This window comes from Carassius gibelio, chromosome B11 (assembly GCF_023724105.1).
Source record: "Carassius gibelio isolate Cgi1373 ecotype wild population from Czech Republic chromosome B11, carGib1.2-hapl.c, whole genome shotgun sequence".
NCBI classification, from domain to species: Eukaryota; Metazoa; Chordata; class Actinopteri; order Cypriniformes; family Cyprinidae; genus Carassius; species Carassius gibelio.
This window is the reverse complement of record NC_068406.1, coordinates 10,711,741-10,733,190: the sequence shown is the minus strand read 5'-3', so window position 1 is coordinate 10,733,190 and position 21,450 is coordinate 10,711,741. Positions and strand designations below refer to the sequence as shown.

Here is a 21,450-nt window from a genome sequence, read left to right as displayed (position 1 = left end):
TGTACGTTTCTGTAAAGGATAAGGATGCTACACACACAACACAATGTGATTATTTATACTTACTGCGCTGTCCACATAGGCTTCAGTCCACACTGTGTCATGTTCATGGTCGATAACTTTAGGTCTGCTCATCACATGCAAATACCGCATCACGTTCTCCTGAACGTCAGCCAGCGTGGAGATCTGACTAAAGTAACCTTCACAACATACAACACAGCAACACTGCAGATTGACCTTATATATATACAGTGCCCTAAAAAGGTTTTTGCCCCCTTCCCATTTTATATATATATATATATATATATATATATATATATATATATATATATATATATATATATATATATTTGTGCATATTTAAATTTCACTAGACACACCCAGGCCTGATTACTGCCAGACCCGCTGAATCAAGAAATCACTTAAATAGAAACTGTATGATAAAGTGAAGCAAGCTTAAAGAGCAACACCTCATGCCGCGATCTAAAGAAAATCAAGAACAGATGAGAAACAAAATAGTTGACATGTATCAGTCTGGAAGGGGTTATAAAGCCATTTCTAAGGCTTTGGGACTCCAGCGAACCATGGTCAGAGCCATTATCCACAAATGGAGAAAACTTGTAAACACTGGTGTCCCTTCCCAGGAGTGTCCGGCCTACCAAAATTACTCCAAGAGCGACAACTCATCCAGGAGGTTCATAAAAGAGCCCAAAACAACATCTAAAGAACTGCAGGCCTCACTTGCCTCAGTTAAGGTCAGTGATCATGATTCAACAATAAGAAAGAGACTGGGCAAAAACAGCATCCATGGGAGAGTTACAAGGCAAAAGCCATTGCTGACCAAAAAGAACACAAAGGTCCATCTCACAGTTGCCAAAAAAATATCCCTAAGACTTTTAGGAAAATATTCTGTGGACTGATGACACAAAATTTGAACTATATGAAGATGTGATATATATATATATATATATATATATTATATATATATACATAAAATCAACTTTAAATTATTTCAGTTATAATGATAATATACTGGCTGATTATCAGATGCAGTGCTGAAAATGTGTGTGTACTACTGCAGAGGCTCCAGGTGCACAGCTAGAAACTCTCAGCATGGTGTGTGTGCGTTCCTCATCCCGCAGCCAGTCATCCATGGCCTGGGCACATGGGAGTGATCAACGCTGTGCAGCCATGGGAGCCAAGCTGACAGGAAGAGTGATTTAGGCTCAGTTGACCCTTGACCTCTGCATGTCAGCTCTGCGAGTTGAGCCAGTTTCCGTCACACTCCTATCAAGCTCTCAACACCTGCGTGCTTTCCTCCAGCCTTCACATCAATAAAGCCACAGCGCTGGGTTTAACTTCCATGACCAGCAAAAGCCAGTCAGGATAATTCATCAACTAATCAGCAAAATATTGTTAATGGAATGTAAATCAAATTCAGCTTGTCATTTGGAAGATCATTGCCATCCTAAAAAAAATCACAAACCTTTATTGGCACATGCCATCCATTTTAGGTTATCAGCGAAGGCAGATTCACGGCCAATCAAGTAGGGGAATATACGAACCTGGGAAAAAGAAAAGAGTATCTTAACTCTTACAGTGTAAACTCTTTTACACATGAGAAGCTTTTATCTTGGCATGCTACAGTTTCAAATATGTTGAATTCGTACACACAAATATTAATGCAATAATGTTGGTCTGTTACTTTTCATTCCTCTGTTTGTCTTTGTTTTTCCATGTGGAAAACAGCAGCAGAAAATGCTGTTGGAAATGCAAATGGTAATTTATACAAAAGAATCTTCTTGTTTCCCACAATGCAATTTCCCAACGTCAGGGTAAATCCGGATTACTTGATTACTCATTGGAAAACAACTGCCTTGGCACATTTTCTTAATTACACAACTGGCGTTACAAACTAGCTAGGAAAATTGTTTACCATATGTTTTAAGATTCAGTTTTAAATATCTACTAGAGACTCTGCATTCAAATTCAACAACAAAAGATCTGAGTACAGAAAACAAAAACTATTCTTATTTAATAGATGTTTAATAGATCTTGTCCATAATGTACATCCTTGAATGTTTCTACATTTTATTTATTAATTGGTGCACATGAAGGTGCTCTCAAGATAAGGCTGTGAAAACACAACCATTCCTCTTGATGTTTGTTCTCTGTGCTATCATTTCATTTTTCTCCCTTCCTCTTTTCATTCTCCATACCTCCATTTCTCAGTACATTGCTCCTGTCTCCCATGTATAAATGGTTTTTTATTCAAACCAATACTGAGCTGTTACACCACAGTGGGCCAGTGACAATTCTCTCTCTCTCTCACACACACACACACACACACACACACACACACACACAAACAAACCTTCTGCAGGTGTAAAAAAGCATTTATTCCCTACCGATTAGGACATGAGACTCTTACACACACAACCAATACAGGCCAGAAATGTTTGCTTGTTCACCTGAATGCCGAATGCTTTATGAACACGTCTGGTAGCGCAAACTGTGCCGTAGTCGGCAAACACTGGTTCACAGGGTCAATCGGGTGACTGATTCAGCAACGCCAAGGGCAGATATATGAACAAACCCTCCAAATCAGTTTATTCAACACTTTCTCTCATGTTTGGAGAGTGTCTCAACTAAGCTGGTGCTGTAAGCAATTTAATATACATTAACACAGTTTTTCAGACAAACACCGCAGGAGCCAAACACAATTCTTCAAAACGTCAAAACGCTCTCAAAAGGGAATTTTACACTTGAGCCGGGGTTAAAAAGCAATCAAAACTAATTCCATAACGTAAAAGAAAACATGTTGCACTTAAGCAGGAAATGAACCCATATTCTTGAAAGAAATAATGCTGTAGTTTATAATGTATCTCAAGTAAGAATTAATGATACATATCTGTGGCCCTTGTAAGTGTAAATTTCTAGAAATTGAGATGTATACATCATATGAAAACTAAATAAATAATATTTCCATTGATGTATGGTTTATTAGGATATGACAATATTTTGCCAAGATACAACTATTTGAAAATCTGGAATCTGAGGGTGCAAAAAAATCTAAATACTGAGAAAATCACCATTGAATTTGTCCATATGAATTCTTAGCTATGCATATTACTAACAAAAAACAAAACAAAACATGTTTTAATATATTTACGGTAGGAAATTTACTAAATATCTTCATGGAACCTGATCTTTACTTATTATCCTAATGATTTTTGGAATATAAGGAAAATCAATAATTTTTACCCATAGATATTTTTTTGGCTATTGCTAAAAATACACCCCAGCAACTTAAGACTGGTTTTGTGGTCCAGGGTCACAGTTATGATTTTGATGCTTTTAAACTGAAAATGTGGTTGTTATGTGCCGAAAACCTCCTTTTTTTTTATCATTTTCTTAATCTTACCTTGCGCTCAGGCCAGTTATATTTGGCGAAAACATCATCATACATTTCAGTGGCTCCATCTGTTATCAGCATGATCGCCTGACTACATGAACTTCCACGGCCAGTCTGATTAATCTGCACAGTGAGAGGCAGCGATAAGGAGACATGAGAGAGAGAGGCTTTTCATTATGAGAATGAGAATTCAGCTCGACAGAGTAAGCTAAAACGATCAGCCTTAGAGAGATCCACTAACACATAAAGCTAAAACTTAACAACACAACCAAACAGGAAATTGTCTTCAAAATGGTTTCTGCATCTACATTACCATATGAAAAGAGATATATATATATACGATACTGTGTATATGCTGTATGATACATCCTGGATGCTGATTGGTCAATATGAAAAGTGACTAGCTACAATACTGTAGCAATGCCCGAAAATTTTATTACTGTCCTTTTTTCAGTATCAGTAGTTTTGGACACAAAACAGCACAACCTTCTAATACTTGATTGTTTAGTTATGTTATGATTAATTGCATACAGTATGTGTGTGATTTCTGTACAGGCAACAATGCATCAACATTATTTGCAAATTACTGCATGTTTTGATGAAATCTTTGTAATTTGCAGACAACAAACAAGATAATGTACAAAAAGATAATATTTGATTATAAGTACAGTCAGGTTCAAAAGTAACCTTCAAAAAAAGTTCAAAAAAAGGTAGAAATTTGTAATAATAAGAAAAAAAAGTGTATTTGGTAATATTTTTACATATATTTTTGTTTTGTTAATATGTTCTTGAAAGGCAGCACTTATGGAAAACAATGCATAAATACTTTATATATATATTATTATTAGCTGTTTTCTATTTGAATATATTTCTTTGATGGCAAAGCTGAATTCTCAGCATCATTACTCAAGTCTTTAGTGTCATATGATGATAATCAGGCTTTGGGTTCTCTACTATTGTCTTTTCCACCAAATAACTTTACTGCGGTGCAGTGCATGATGTCATTCGAAAAGTCAAACATCGCTGCGTCTACTTCATTCTTTTTTTATATATACTTTCAACCAATCAGACACAAACACAGTATGCGGTCCTTTAAAGGGGTCGGACTCTGGTGATTACCATATTAATGGACTGGGTCTAATGAATGTGACAAATACAGATATAACCCTATCCTCCTTTCTGTCTCTGCGTTTCTCCCCTCCTCGCTCTTTTTTTGCGAGACTAGTGGTCTGAGAAAAGAGAGATAAAGGGTGCAACCGTACCGACTTTGAGCACTATCTCGTCTGCAATTGCTTTCTCTTTCATCAGCGTATTAATCAGTGCTGCCAATTACCACAATTAATCACAGGGAAAGATAGAGGTGTCTCGAGGAGGGGCTGAAACAGTGAGACAACACACACACACTTTTGCGGAAGCAGAAAGGAGACCTGTCATGATACCGGACCTCTGAAATCTCACGCTTTTGGTAATCTTCGCCCACCTCATTTAAGATAGTGAAAGCCTCAGCCAGTGCATTGCCCAGGAGCCCGATTCCTTTGGCGAATAACTTGTCCAGGTGCTCTTTAAAATGCTGATGAATAAGAACAAGTGGAATGGCTTAAGAGTCCTAATTTCACTGAAAATTAGGTAATTATAGCCAGAAAGTGTGTGCTATTGTTTAATAAGAGAAATACATACATCCTTATTAGTACTGTCAGCTTGAACGAGAGTGCCGTTTAGACAGGGCTCCACATAATGGACCTCTTGGTTGTACTGGAAACACAAGAAATATTAGACAGAGTGAGGGTTATTTGAAAACTGGCTTTCAAATTAATTGAAATATTAAAAGGGTACTAACTATTTCACTTATGGATATTAAACAAATTCCATTGCATTTTTTTTAAGTATATGAACAAATTGTAACTTTCAAAAAAAAATAAAAAATTGGTGGTCAGGTTTTTGAAAGCAGTCTCTTATATTTACCAAGGCTGAATTTATTTGATCAAAACACCATAAAAACAATAATACTGTGGAATACTTTTACAATTTATTTTATAATCTTACTGACCCCAAACATTTGTTTATCATATTTCTATAATAAGAATAATGATAATAAATGTCATACAGTATAATCAATTATTACTCATTTTTATGATATATAAAATAAAAAATAAAAAATGATTTCTCTTAGCAAACCATGTTAGATGAAGTTTACCACAGCCACTGTTCTAGAGTCATTTTTACTTTATTTATTGTTAATAATTCAGGTTTGGTTTGAGGTTTAGCTGCACTGGAAATGATGTTTATATTCATGAAAACAAATGGAGAAGAAGAAGGCTAAGCTTGAGAGAGCGTTCTCTGTTGAACTCACTGCAATGATGTTGAAGAAGTCATCATCCCCGAGCGTGTCCAGTATTGAAGCGACCGTCTGTCTGGCTATAGTCAGTCTTAAACCCTTCATACTGCCACTGACATCCACCAGAATCACAACATCTTTAGGAGAAGTGGCCGCCTGGATATACCTGAGACATCAAGCAGCGGGACAGGATTGCTAATAGATGAATTCACACGTAAAGTATTAGGAAACAAACTAAAAGGTTTGGTTTTAATGGACTCTATTCTTTCAAATGAAACAAAGACTTACTGCTCATACTCACCACCAGAAAACAAAATAAAAAGCAAAAAAAATAAAAACATTTCAATCATTCAAAGCAGGAAAGTTGTACATACCATTTTCTGTTCCTGCAGTCAAAAGCAATTACACCATGTTCATCTGGATGCCATTTCACACCTGAGAACACACATAATGTAAAGAATATACACACACACACACACACACACACAAATCCATATCGCAGAACTGTTCTTAATAAGTTCATTCAATTCATTGCTTTATAGTTTGCAGACTCTTTAGTTAGAAATCAAAGTGATGGCACATCTCTGCCGGTTCAGCTCTTTAACCACATCTGTTTAGCACAAATAACGAATATATGTAAATTTGGCATTATGCTATAAGATGTAGGATGTGATTTAGCCCGCCACAGGCTTTGATTAATGGAATGAATTTTCTCTCATGTCCTCTCTGATGGTCTGTAAAATTAAAACATTAGTGAAATCAGCCAGTTTGATCTTCATCAATTCTTGCGCTGACATAATGCATCATTACGCACCTGGGTATTGTCTGAAAAACCCTTTAGCGCTTCCAAAGTACTGCCAAATAAGAGTCGGGTCCCTTTTGAAGTTATCCACGAAAACTTTATTCAAGGCTTCCGACCAATAGACTCCATTAACTATGTCAGGGTCTGAAAGGACGGAGAGAGAAAGAGTGAGAAAAGTTTAATTGAAGCATCATTTGCAATCATAGTAAAAACAGAGTTCTAATTTGACCTTTAACCCTATTTTCATTCATCGTACAAGGCAAAAACGGAGCGGTTAAATCACCTCATCCAGTCCCACCCCTCCTTCTGCTCCGAGTCCAACTTGACTCCATAAAAAACCCTTTTCCTTTGTCCTCCAGCACACAAAGCGCAGCCATTGAAAGGCCATTACGGGCGCACACAAAGGGACGAGGCACACTGCGGCATCCACAGATCACAAAGCGAACAGCTACTTTAAGAGTGATTACTCTGTTCTCACCGCACTCTTCACTGGGGCATCGAGCCCTTGGCTTTGTTCATTGCGTCGTCCCCAGGTAGTTATTGACCCGTAGTGCTGCATTGACACTGAGGAGTTCGTTCTTGGATCAGTAACTTCAGAATGACCTGAGGTGCTCGGCAATTATCACTGCTCTATGACATACTAACTTCACTCTCTCTATCTTTCATTCTGCAACGTGGGACAGTTTCTGTTAGGACACCCAGGAGCTTTTTATTGAGAAATATAACGGCACGTTTAAAGCTTTTGAACTGTTAATCATGTTACTCTCTCTGTTTCTCAGTTAATCTGCTTAAATGGCCACATTAGTCCCCTTACTTGTACAGCATGGACTTTTTTGGAAACATTTTTTGCTGATTAATATTTTTATGATACAGGAACATTGATACACCTCCAAAAAGTATGGGGTAAAAAAAAAGCAAAAAAAAGCAAGGACATTAAATTGATCAAAAGTGACTTTTAATGTAGATGTAATGTAATGTAATGTTTTTAATGTAACACATTTTTTGTTTTGTTTTTTAATTCACCAAAGAATCTTGAAAAAAAGGATCACAGTTTTCACAAGATATTAAGCAGAAAAAAATGTTTTCAATACTGATGAGTAATAATAACTATTATTAAAAACTGAGCACCAGTAATAATTAATTTTGTATAAAAATATTACTTAAAATAACAATAAACACAGAGTTTAAATTATAATATTATTTCATAATATTTTTTTCTAATTTTATTTTAAAAATCTTTTGACTAATAGTGCATATTTTCTTTTCATGAAAACATATTTTTTAAATGCATGTTATTGATTTTACTGTGAACAATTCATTCATGCATGTGTTTTTTATTTTATTATTTTAATTTATTAAATGTTTTGCTTAGATAATCTATTTCACTTGGATATATGTCATAATATGGAAGAAAAGATTTCTCACTACATCTTTTATCACAACTCTAAGCAGTTTGGAACGGCACCATTTTGTTGCACAAAGCATCTTCCTCCACTTATAACCATTCTGATGGCAAAATACACTTCTTGCAGGCAACATATAAATCAAAAACATTTCATTACATTGTATCAGATGTTTTACCAATTCTCAGTTTTCAGAGGGTTCTTAAAAGCATGAAAGGACTGATGTATTTCTCATCATGCTACTAAGGCTAGTAACCAGTTTTGGGACTGTGCGTGTTCTACCTCCATCAACCAATTAACGTGTCATGTTGGTTGAATCACACCTCATATCCTGTACGTCCAGGTAAAAACAGGATGCATTACCTTTATTGTACATGTTGGTTGGCACCTGCACCACGCTGAGGCTGAGGTTGACAGATAGGTTATTAAAATGATCGTTGGGTTCCAGGAGAAACTCTCCTCCCAGCTCCACACTGTTCCCGTCTTCATCCACCTCATTTATGAGCACTGCGTTGAAATACTCGTACTGTTGGAAAAAAATGATCAAAACAAATATATATAGAGATGTCAGGCTGGAAAAAAGAAAATGCAAATGAAAAAAAGAAAAATGCTTGCAATATTATTTATATTCATTTTATTGTATTACAGTACACTTTTACATTTAAAAGTTTGTGGTCAGTAAGATATTTTTTTAAATGCAAAAAAAGTTTTCTATTTCATATACTGTATATGCTGTTATTTTGAATTTTTAGTAATAAATCCAGAAAAAAAAATACAAATTTCAGAGCAGCACTACTGTTTTCAGCTTAATAATAATAATGAATGTTTACTGAACAGCAAAGCAGCATATGAGAATGATTCTGAAGGATCATGTGACGCTCAAGACTGAAGTAATTATGAAAAAAAAAAAAAATCTTTACAAGTGTAATAATATTACTGTTTTTACTATATTTTTGATGACATAAATGGTAAGTAAACAAACATCAATACATATAATCTATCAGGGACTTCCCAGAAATCGGTAATGTTTAAGTATCAACTTAGGCTCTGATGATTCACCAAAAATGTTCATATAGAAATTTCTGACTTTTTGAATGCAGACTTTGTAAAATATGAGCACAGATTCAAACACTTCTGTGAGATAAAAATAAATAAAAATAAACCATAAAAAATTTCAGTTTACAGATAGACACACAAACATTTCTCACTGTTGCCCCAGTCGAACTATAAAGGATAACGGGCGAAGAACATTTAGATTGTGTCCAGAGGCCCTGTGTGATTAAACTACCTCTCACTTTACTGGACCAGAGGTCATTCTGTGAAAAGAGGCTATCTGTCTGTTAGGTGAGTGTACTTGGTAACACCTTTGTGTTTACCATTAAGCGGTGTGTGTATGTGTGTATGCACTTGACTATAGCTCCTGTTGGGGAGGGGGGCATCAGTACAAAGCCCAGCAATGACAGCTCATACCACGGCTGGGCGCTCCGGTGATACACCCCTGGAGGGGCGGAGTGGGAGCGGAGTCGAGAGGAGAAACGCTCCACACTCAGCATTTCTGACAGCACTGCGACAAGCTTTTGAGGGTTATCAACAAACAGCAGGAGCAGGTGCTGCACACCCGAATGAATCCTGGTCTCAGTGGGTTCTGAGTCAGAACTCCTCATTCAGAGAGTCACGGTCAGAACCGTTTCATCCAGACCTTTAGAAACTTTGTTATTACAGGTACGTATTTGCAGTTGATTTATTTCTTTTTTTAATCTTTTATTTATTCCTGTTATTATATATATATATATATATATATATATATATATATATATATATATATATATATATATATATATATATATATATATATATATATATATATGTATATATATATATATATATATATATATATATATATATATGTATATATATGTATATATATACTTACACCCCCCCCCCCCCCACCACCACCACCAAACACACACACACAAGAACACTATATAACATTAGTATATATATAGACAGCAATATTTTTATTTTTTTAGGTCTACTGACTGAAGAGCTATTAGGACTATTAGGATATATATATATATAGATAGATAGATAGATAGATAGATAGATAGATAGATAGATAGATAGATAGATAGATAGATAGACAGAGGCCTAGACATAATTAAAAAAAAGGAGAGAAAGTGTATTAAATTAATGAGTGTATAAATATAACTGAATGTGTTACAATTAGTACTGTCAAATGTTTTTGTTTACAAGATATATGTGTGTATACTGCGTATTTTTATTATGTATATATAAATACAAACACCTGCATCTATATATTTAAGAAAAATATGTTATGTTTATATATTAAATATATTTATATATATCATCAAATATAAGAATAGAAATATATACATGTATATATTTTCAATATATATACTGTGGGTGAGTGTTTATATTTACATAATATACACACATACATATATTATGTAAAAACAAAACTTTTATTTTAAGAGTTTGAAGAGTTTGAAGCTCTAAAAGAAGCATCTTTCTGTTTAGCAAAAAGATTTCTGTTTCAAAAACCACATACTGAAATATAGAGGCTGCAATCTGACTCTTTCACTATAATTAGTTATGTGAATAAAAAAACATGTATGAATCACTGGAAATGTATTCCTACTTATAACAGAGTGAGCCCATGAATTCATTACTGAGGGGGGATACCATTATTTTAAACGTATTTTGCTTCAGTGAATTTTCCATTTGTCCCTGAGTAGCGCAGCCAATGTGGAGTCATTTATCTTAGTCGGAGTGCGGAGACGACCGGAGAGGGGAGGGCTTTCCAACACACACACACACACACACACACACACACACATATATATATATATATATATATATAATTCCCTTCAAGAACTTATCTGGAGGTCATGTACAGGAAATCTGCATAAAGCAGGGCAACAAGATTACGGCAAGAAATGTGAGGGGCTTTACCGTTAAAACATCCCCTAAGAGTCTTTTCTAAAGAACACAATACAATTTCCTATTATGCCCTATGAAACATCCGTGACAACAGGAGCATTTAAAAAAATGAATATGCATGTAATTTTAGATGGGTTTGGATATTTCTGACAAAGTGGCATCAGAGCACTAGAATGACTGGGTTTTTCTTTGTTTCTGAACAAAGAACTGTCCATGGTTCTGAAATCATCATGTATAATACTGCAAAGCATACTGTACAAGTGTACAAACTCTCTCACCTGTAGGTCAGGGTTCTCCTCGTGCTGGAGATGAGCTTCTTCTGCCGCTTCTACAAGCCTCTACAGATAACAGAGAAAACACACAATGATTCATCTTTCTGGGCTATGAATGCTTTTAAAGATGCAGACATTTGTGATGAGCCTCTAACTACTTTCATATATTTCATCAATAAGTCATTAACAAATATAATATTTATTACAATTCTTATCTGATCATAAGTTAACATGCTTTCATATTATATATGAACTCATATATTGACTTTCAATAATAATCTGACCCTGAGAAACATTCACCAAAGAATAAAAGTGACAACCCCAGTCATAGAGTTATGAATTACATTTATAAATAGTCATACTAAATTCTTTATGAAAGTAATTGTATAAGGCGACCTCTTTAAAGTTAAAACCAAACAGTTTAGTTTACCTGCTGCTTGCAGACAGGTTGTTTATCATGTGGTACCTTGTTGCCTTGCGGCAAACACAATGTTGTGAGTGTGTAAAGACAGTGTATGTTTTGTTGTCATTGAAAACTGCTGGCATGCATTTTTAGTTACATGCCGGTATAATTGCTTCCAATCCACAAAGCGCTTTAGGAAAAATTATTAATACTTGTCTCATTTCGAGGAAATTATAGCAACATAACCAAAAAATAGGCTTTGTGCCAGTTTATAAACACCCACTAGAAATATAAGCCAAGCTGCTCTGTAAAACATAATAAAAAAAAAATGAGTTTATGCTCCTGAAAAAAAGGGTCAGCAATATGTTAAGTTCCTAATGTTTTAAATACAAACAGAATGTGAATAGACTGTCTTTTTGTTTTGACCCCAAAACAAAGGCTGGGAATGGCTTCTTTTTACACACAAATACATTTCAAACGTGTTTTAATCGCCTCATTAACCATAAAAGCTAAATCACGAGCTCGTTAGAAGATGAAAAGATGCGCGCGCTTGAGTAACGTTAGGTCGGCATAAAAAGAAGACATCCCTTGTCAGTTTATTATAGATTTAACTATCACAAGTAGGTTATATAACAAAAAAACATTAGTGGTTTGTTAAAAAAAATATATAAATATATATAAATTGACAGCAGGAAATCATTCACAAATAAAACCACTCTGGATGTAAACATGAAACAAAAAAAGTTTAAATTATGTTTTCCCGTAGGGCTGTTTGTATTATTATTTTCAAATGAAATAAAATGTGTTGCAATGCACTTGGATTTCTGTGGTATAAATTGCATCAACTCCCTTAAAATCCGACAACGTGTAAATTTATTTCGCATAAATACGCGCATGCATTTTATAAAATCAGTATGCAGTTGAAAGCTACATGAGGTGTATTTCATGGGTTTTACCTTTCATGGCAAACCGACTCCATTGCATCATAAAGTGACAGTGTGTATCTGCAGGAGCTAGATAAGGCTATCTCCTCCACACACTCCACACACACAGGCAATTAAAGCCTGGCCCGCGTGTGTGCCTCTGAAGAATAACGGCATGAGCTGGTTTTAACGGTAAAATCTATATGTTCTTCCATATAGAAGAGAGAAGCTTTAATCGAGAGGCTTTTTATACGTTAGTAATAAATAAAACTGTTGCGGCTGCAGCATCCAAGACAATAGATGAGTGATGAAAAATGCTGACTGAAACAATAGGAATTCATGCAAAAATCGTAAAATAACTCGAAAAATAGCTTATAATAATACAAATAATTCCAAATTATATGAACAAAAACTAGCTATTAAGCGTACGCCAAGGTTAAAGTTTTAAAATAAAACGGAAGTCGCAAGCAGAACATATTCAATTTTTGTTCCACTTAAGTTACTTACTCGTGTGGCCTCCGCTTTTTTCCGAAATATTTCCTCCATATTCTGCGCCACATTTTTCACCAATTTTGCGCCGTCGATCTCTTCTATTCGCACCGACTTCTCATATTCCTTGTATTTCTAAAGAGAAATAAATGGTTCAGATTACGCAATGAATTTACGCACGACAGACATTTTACTACATTTTGTGACAGAGTGTTCAAGACTGGACGACATTTTGTGGATAAAAAAAATATATATATATTTGAACAGTACAAACAGCTTTAAATACTTTAAATATAATGCACCTGTCATTTAACATCAAATAAATCAATACTAAAAATACTTATTTTATTTTATACCTATTTTCCTACTTTTTAATGCAGCTTGTCTGGTAACAGTAAGAGAGTTGCATGTATCAGAACAATTAATAATAATATTAATAATTATCTCAGACAAGCATATTGAAATCATTAGACTGTAACAAAAAAGTAGCAAATAGAAATTAAATAACTAATCTAAATGCATTCATATTTGCACTATTTAATGCAGTAGATCATTTTATTATTTACTTCTATTGATGCTATTTTTGTGTGTGTGTGTGTGTGTGTGTGTGTGGAGAGAGAGGTTTCTTCCCCATTGTGGGGGCATAAAGACTGAAGGAAAAAAAATACTAAATGATCCCTTTTTAAAATGTAAAAATGCAGAAAGGGTTCTGTAAGAGGGAGTGGATAGACAATATCATCAGGTCAGTAAAAAAAACAATTGAAGTCTATGGCAAGTTCCCACAAAGATCTACAAGTGTGTGTGTGTGTGTGTGTGTGTGTTTCACACTGAAGCATTTTAAATAATCTCATTGGACACCTTATAAGTCTTTGCTTCGCCAATCTGGAAACCCTAAAACAAATGTCTCCTTCAAAGATCTTAAAAATGTAGACATACAACTTAAACTAAACTTCTCCGAATCAACACATTTAGCACAAGTAGTGCTAACGATGATGGTGGGGGACCAATAATCATCTATTCCTTTGGTCGGATGGACAGTGGGAAACCTCCAAACATGAGTTCAACAGATCAATGTCCAGCATGACAAGTTCATTTGTCTGTAAATAATCAGTATATAATGAAACAGTGATGAACTGAGACATTTAAACGTATGCAAATCTAGAGGAGGCAGTCATATGTGGCTGTGGAAGAGGGACGAGAGAAACAGAGATAAAATAAAATAATGAGAGACAGTGATGGAGAGACAGGGGGCGGTGAGAAGAGGCATCTACAAGTCTCCATGACCTATGGTTTGCATTGTCTCTGCGTTAATACAGCTGTCGGTCTCATTCGAGTTAGTGCCACAAGTCTTCAGATAAGCGTGCTGTTGTGCGTCTCTCGCTGACAGCGGCTGCTCTGATTGGCTGATAAGACAAATCCTCTCTAGATAACGAGCTCAATCTTGTCGCCGTAATTGGTGGAGCTGCTGCTGCTGCAGTGTGTATTATTGGTGGAGGCAGAGCGCTGTGGGTGGGCTGCTTTGGGGAAGGAGGGCGGGTCTTGTCGAAAGGGCCACGCATTGTTGGAGGGTAATTGAAATGGAGTCAGAATTCAGAAGAAAGATAATAAGTTGTCAAGCCTGGGCGAGTCTGGATAATGAACTCCACTTCAGACAACGCTGAGTCTGCAGTACAAGCGACACCTGAAGCACTCAACGGGCATTGTGATATTAGACTATTCAAACACACTCAGGCATTGACTCCTGCAGGCTTACACCACTCCACCCGAAAAAAGCATTTCTGATAAAAGGTGGTATTTATAGTGGCCTAAAACAGATACTGTATATTCTTTATGCCTAGTTTTATCAAGACAACAGAAAATATTTCCAATTAAGATGATACAAAAAAGTTTCCAGTAAGAAAAATGAGCAAGCATTTATATCTATACGATAACAGGACATCAATTGCTCGAAAACACACTTTCATGTCAAATACCAATGCCTGTTCTTTATGGTGTTCTTTATTTAGTTTAAATTGAAAATTGAAAAAGTTCTTTCTTATACAATTTTTTTTTTTTTTTAATCAGTTTTTGTGCACACACTTGTCCCAGACACTATATTAAGGAAAATGGGTAAAGACACATATTTCTCTCATGTCTCATTACACAACACCCACACAACCGCACACAAATAAATAAATAAATCCTAAAACGATTCACAATCCTTTCTACTGAAAAAAAAAAGATATGTTTTCAGACAAAACATATTATTTCCTCTATGGGCACAACATATATATCATTTTTATCTACTTTCTTCAAGACATCAGGAAACAAATTCTCTGAAAACACACAGACTTGCACATCTCAGATCGAAAAATGTGTCTCGGACAGCCCTTTTAACTTCAAAAAGGACTATTTCATAAAAATAAATGTCCAGTAAGAAAAATCAACAAGCATACATATCTCTCTCGTGTCTTTTTTTACAGACACAGGACATTAATCCCATGAAAACACATACTCTTGCACATCTCAGATCCAAAAACTTAAAAAAGAAAGAAAGAAAGAAAGAAAAAGAAACAAAACAAAACATGAATACATCTCTCAGTTTTATTGTAAAAACAACAAGATGTAAATAAAAAAATCACTGTAAGGGAAACAATCTCACCCCTGCCCCCCTTTAAAAAAAAAATAGACAACATTACATTGCATGAAAACACACTCTGGCACATCTCAGATCCCACGACATGTTTCTAACAGCGACACCCCCCTCCACACACACAGATCGCAGCACCATGCAGCAAATTACCCCTTTAAGAGAGAGACCATGGAGGGTTATTGAGGCGGAACAGTTCATTTCACGCCTGTCCTGCCTCCCCACCCCTCACCCTCCGTCCCGGCACCAAAAAAGCCATAATCAAAGCCAGTAATGCTGCGTTCATCAATAGAGATGATCACCCCACTGATTCAAAACACTGTAGTGAAACAGTCCCGGGGAGTGACTGGAACAAAAGCATTAAACTAAACATTAACAAGTTTTTTTCCATCATATTCTCAAGATGCCACAGAATTATTGACTGTAAAGATGCTTAATGGTAATGTTTTTGTACAATCTGGAATGTGGAAATTTGCGTGATTGAAGGCAACAAAGGGTGACATCTGTATGGCTTTGTGTAAAAATCAGGTAATTTCGCATAACAAGCTTAATGATCACTCTTAACGATCCTCCTTAATGAACCGGCCTGCTGCCTCATCCCTCCCTTTCTGCTTCCAGCTCTTCAGATGGACAGTTTATTGGCACTGAGCCCCACCCATCGGTCACGCCCACTGAGCAGGATGATGGGAAAAAGTGCAAACATACACAGAAATGGCAATGAAGAGAGAACACAACTGGCTGGGACATTTTACAACATGTTAATGTGTGTGTGCGTGTTTAGGTTGATGAAGATTATTTTGGGTGGGATGGTATACCAATTGCTTTATTGAAGTTTATGTCTGAATTAAGAACATATTTCTGTATTAAACACTCACTTTAAAGGGAAAGTTCATGCAAAATAGAAAATGTACTCATCCTTGCATCATTCTAAATCCATATGCTGTGGTTTTGGTGAGAAACTGAAGAATATATAAACAGTGTTACTGTAACTGATTATATGTAATTTGGATTACATAATCAGATTCCAGAAATGACTTGTAAGCACTTGTAATTCAATTACAAAACGTTTTTAAATACTCATAATTAGATTACTTAATTGATTAAATCTTATTCACACAATGGCAATTTGGCGATTTGTAATTTATCTTTTTTTTTTTTCTTTTTTTTTTTTTTGTAAGCATTCTAAAGCTTAAATCCATGTCACAAATGAATTAGGTCAAAATAATTCTAAAAGTCATTAATAAACAGTCTTACCTAAAATGTTTAATCTAAGACATTATTATTGACTACACTTTATGTGATGTAATTTGAAATCTGTAACAGTGTGTGTGTGTGTGTGTGTGTGTGTGTGTGTGTGTGTGTGTGTGTGTGTAATGGACATGATGTACTAGTTTATCAAAAAAGTTGTAAGATATTTTGAAGAATGTTGGGAACCAAACAATATTGAAGCCAACTGATTTCCATTATAGGGCTTTTTTTTTTTTTTAAATGAGACCTTTCTGAAAAAAATCTTCTTTTATTTTCCACACAAGACAGTCAAAAAAAAAAGGGGGGGGGGGCATGCATATAAGTAAATGAATCTTCATTTTTGGGTACCACTTTAAATTTTTCTCATATTATATTCTCATATTACTCAGCGTTTAGCACATGGGTCATATGGACTAGTTAATATTTTCCTTTTTTGAGCTTGACAGACATGGTTACTGTGAACTGAATAGTAAAAAAATAAAAGCAAATGGATTTGGATCAACATGAGGGCGAGTAAACAAAGAGAACTTTCATTTTTGGGTGAATAATTCAGTTAACAATTATGCAAGGTAAATCAGCCACATTGGTCTCAGATCAGTGGATATATACAACACAGATAATGGCTCTGACTATACTATCGATTTTTTCTGTAAGTGAGGGCCCTGTAGCTAAAGATAGACCCCAAATCTCAGCTTCAGTTAAACATTTAGCATACTGTAGCTAGACAAAAAGAACTCTTTCTTATTATATCCCTCACAAACACACACAGAGACAGACACCTTTACAGATGCTTATAATACATAACAAACATTTAACTGTAATTCTCAAAGCCTAAGTTTCATTCATGTCCACTGTTTTATAAAAAGACCCGGGCTAGTTCAGTTAAAGAGTCACGTACACTGTGAAGAGGTAATTACGACGATAATATGTGCACTGATGGTGAGAGCTGTGCTCTTATCTCACACCAACACTGAGAGACTTATTAATACTTCAGAGAGAGAGAGAGAGAGAGAGAGAGAGAGAGAGAGAGAGAGAGAGAGGGTTATCTCAAAACATCCATCACTGTTTTTCCTTCAATAGAAACCGAGAGGAAATGAAGTGTGTTCTGTAGTATATAACGGCACCGCATAGTGCATTCAAACAGCTGTAATAGCTACAACACGGTATGGTGGAACAAAGAAACCAGGTGGAGACTTTTATCTGCAGAGATATGAACTTTAATAATAAAATATTAATATTGCAATGTGTGTCCGTGCCTTTTTTCTTCTTTTGACATTGTTATCAATATTGAATTGTGCATATGTAAATATAAACCATCTACAGTAACAAAAAGACTCCATAATATGGATGGCTATGAATTGACACATAATAAACTTTTTTTTTTAAGGTTGTTTTTAATGTCTGCTTCATGCTCCTTTGTCTAATTTCAATTTTCACGTCTTGTCATTTTTGAAAGAACATTATGATTCATTTAATAATTTAAAAACAGACAAAATTTATCTCATAATGCCTTAAATATCACAAAGGTCAGAAAGGATTTGAAGCACTCAGTTCACAATATTAGCTGCCACCATGTGGCTAAAGTGTGTAGTGCATCATCAGATGCTCCTTTGTCATTTATAAAGAGACACACATTTATTCAATTATTCTGTTTGTCTATTCCAGCCAGTCCTACACAGGTGTTTAGATGCAAAACAGATCGGGGGGAAAGAAACCGAGTGTAATGGGCCTTATCCAAAAACTCTCTCTCCTGCTTTCTCTCTCACACATCTCAGATTATACACCTGGATGTTGTAAGCCAAAGCCATCTGTATTCTTATGAGGGGTGTGTGCCAGTGTAAGTGTGTGTGTGAGAGAGTGAGAGAGGGGGAAATACCTTCTGTAAGAGCTGAGATCCTGAGTATTTTGAAGCTATTGATTTTATTTCACCACCAAACGCTGAAGCCCAGAGTTTCACACTGTTGGGGGAAGAAGCCATTCAATCACTGAAATTACTACCCATTTAGTCACCATTATTAGCACTACTATAACATTAGATTTGGAATAAAACCATTAAAGTTAAGGACTGTTTGTAATCATTGTACTGGACTGTATATGACCATGTAAGAGCATGTAGGTTTGTAGGTTAAATCTACATGTTTCTCATTTACTGTATGACCAAAAAAGTTAAGACTTAAATGCTTATACTGTATTTTCTTTCTACACTGTAAAAAAAGTGTAAACATGCATCAAATTAATTGTATACATGATCTGATTCTTAAAATGAGTAGCATTAGCATAATGTAATATAATGAGGTTCATTATATCATATTACTGTAAATTATATTTGTGGCTCAAATCAAATCAGTTGATTTATCACATGAAGCACATCACCTGAGACCTGTGCTGTATACATATAACAGCAATTATTAGGGCCTTTTTATGTTTAAATACAATAAAATGTACATATATAATAAAAGCCTATCATATGTACACTCTAGAATATATAATAACGCAAAAATATCACAAAGCATAGCTATAACTTCTCTCTACACTAATGATTATAGATTAAATGCAGTAATTATGTACACATCAATTATAAAAAAAAAAATAATAATAATTTTGATATAACTTATCCATTTAAATATGACCAAAGTAATCATAAATGATAGTTGTAGCCACTCTCTACAAATGTGTATAGATTAAATAGCCAACGGTTTATAAAGGCTTCTCCATATTTTGCATCCGTTTATTGCAATTTGCTTACATTAGAAATGCATCTGTTATTTGTACTAAAACTAATGGACGGTTTTATCCTATCTTTTTCTATAGGCTTACAGGTTAAGGATTATTATTGTGGCTTGTTCTCAATATTGTGCATGCATGCTCTTTTACTCACACTGATAAGGGGATCTCCGGCTGGGACCCCCGTACCTCCAGCGCCGTCCAGCACGCGCTCACCACACACAAGAGGAGGTGCATCAGAGAAATTCTCCGGTTCCGCTGCATCCTTCGCCCAAAATTTCTTGCGCTGCAACGGAGCCGGCGGCTCGGGTACCCTTTAGAACTCCCCCTCTTCGAGCTCTCCCCCTTGGTTACAAAAACAGCAGCGAGTGCCGATTCAGCCGCACATCTGCCACCCCAGCGCGCGTGCTGCCTCCGGAGTTTCAGTCTCACCACCCAGCTGTCAGACACCCTACGACCTCTATGACATCGATCCTTGATTTTATTCCTGCATTAGGGGTATACCGAACAAAACCAGGTTTAAATGCTTATTTTGCGCACGCAGCCTTTTTCTCAGCGCTGATTATGAGCAAATCAACGCGCGCGCTCTCACTACTTGCTCTGCTGATATTATGATGAACGACACTTTCGGGTCAATGCATGAACTAAAGGCAGAAGTTTTAGGGAGGGGAAAAACGATTGGAAAGTCATCGAGACAGTGAGGCTCGTGTGTAAACCTAGTGCGGTTTCCCCATGAGAGCGCGCACACGAGAGAAGCTGATGCGAAACTTTCCCTCGGCCACGCGCATTCCTCCGTTTGGGGATGCTTTTGCACATGCTTCGAGATTACGTATTTCACTTTAACATTAATAATTTATTTAGTAGTCATTTAAAAATAGTATTATAGTTTCATATATTAACATTATTATTCATCTTGATGTAAGACTCATTTTCATAACCTATCTAGCAGTGCATGATTCTGCATATTTGAGGTTATAACCGTTTAGGTCACACTTTGCAGTTTATTTAACAGGGTCTGGTTGTCACAAACTGTTATATATGTAAGATTTCAAGTCAGATGCACAGTTGTTTCAAATTTCAGCGTTTTTGTAAAATATAGTAAAAGTAGTTTGGAACACGTACTTCAAAACTGACAAAATTAAAAAAATATATACATGATCTATGCCCTCCAAGAGGTCTTATCCAAGTTGTCATATTGTACATGTAAAATATGATTTTGCATATTTCAGATATAATATATTTTTGTTGAAATGCACATTTTAAGGAATAGTTAACCCAAAAATTAAAATTTGTTGACTCAGGTCATCTAAAATGTACAGCAGATTAGCTTGTTTCTTTATGGGGACAGATATGGAGAAATGTAAAATTACATCACTTGTTCACCAGTGGATCCTCTGCAGTGAATGGGTGTCATCAGAATGAGAGTGTATTTATACTCCACAAGTAAAAGACATAACTGAAGGCCGTCAATTAATATACTACATGACACATAGTTGCCTCACATATTATCACATATTATTGTTAAGGTTTTGTTTTTTTTATAATGCAGCTGTTTGGACTCTAAGTCTGACGGCACCCATTCACTGCAGAGGATCCATTGGTAAGCAAGTGATGTAATGCTACATTTCTCCAAATCGGTTCTGATGAAGAAACAAACTTATTTATGTCTTAAATGGCCTTAGGGTGAGTACATTTTCAGAAAAATCTCATTTTCTCAAATTTTCATGCACACTGTTATACAGAATAAATCAGTAGCATAGCTGCTCCTCATCAACAGATGCCATTAAAGAGCAGATAGTGCTCAAAGAAAGCAAGTGAATAAGATTTATGACCAGCCACTGCTACAGCA

General features: G+C 35.6%; 1 protein-coding gene across 3 annotated transcripts in view; it reads right to left on the bottom strand.

Moving 5' to 3' along the window:
- The window catches only part of cacna2d3 (calcium channel, voltage dependent, alpha2/delta subunit 3), a 41,791-nt gene extending 21,489 nt beyond the window's left edge, over nt 1-20,302 (bottom strand). For all 3 annotated transcript variants that reach the window (XM_052569554.1, XM_052569555.1, XM_052569556.1), the window contains exons 1-13: nt 19,756-20,302; nt 18,754-18,835; nt 13,019-13,135; nt 11,192-11,251; nt 8,316-8,478; nt 6,562-6,693; nt 6,122-6,182; nt 5,763-5,913; nt 5,090-5,164; nt 4,893-4,982; nt 3,422-3,535; nt 1,484-1,562; nt 64-197 (exon numbers count right to left, since the gene is read on the bottom strand). In XM_052569554.1, coding sequence (XP_052425514.1) covers nt 64-197; nt 1,484-1,562; nt 3,422-3,535; nt 4,893-4,982; nt 5,090-5,164; nt 5,763-5,913; nt 6,122-6,182; nt 6,562-6,693; nt 8,316-8,478; nt 11,192-11,251; nt 13,019-13,135; nt 18,754-18,835; nt 19,756-19,865 — 1,368 coding nt within the window. In that variant the 5' untranslated portion in view covers nt 19,866-20,302. The remainder of the gene's footprint in view (nt 1-63; nt 198-1,483; nt 1,563-3,421; nt 3,536-4,892; nt 4,983-5,089; nt 5,165-5,762; nt 5,914-6,121; nt 6,183-6,561; nt 6,694-8,315; nt 8,479-11,191; nt 11,252-13,018; nt 13,136-18,753; nt 18,836-19,755) is intronic.
- Between the last annotated feature and the right edge of the window lie 1,148 nt (nt 20,303-21,450).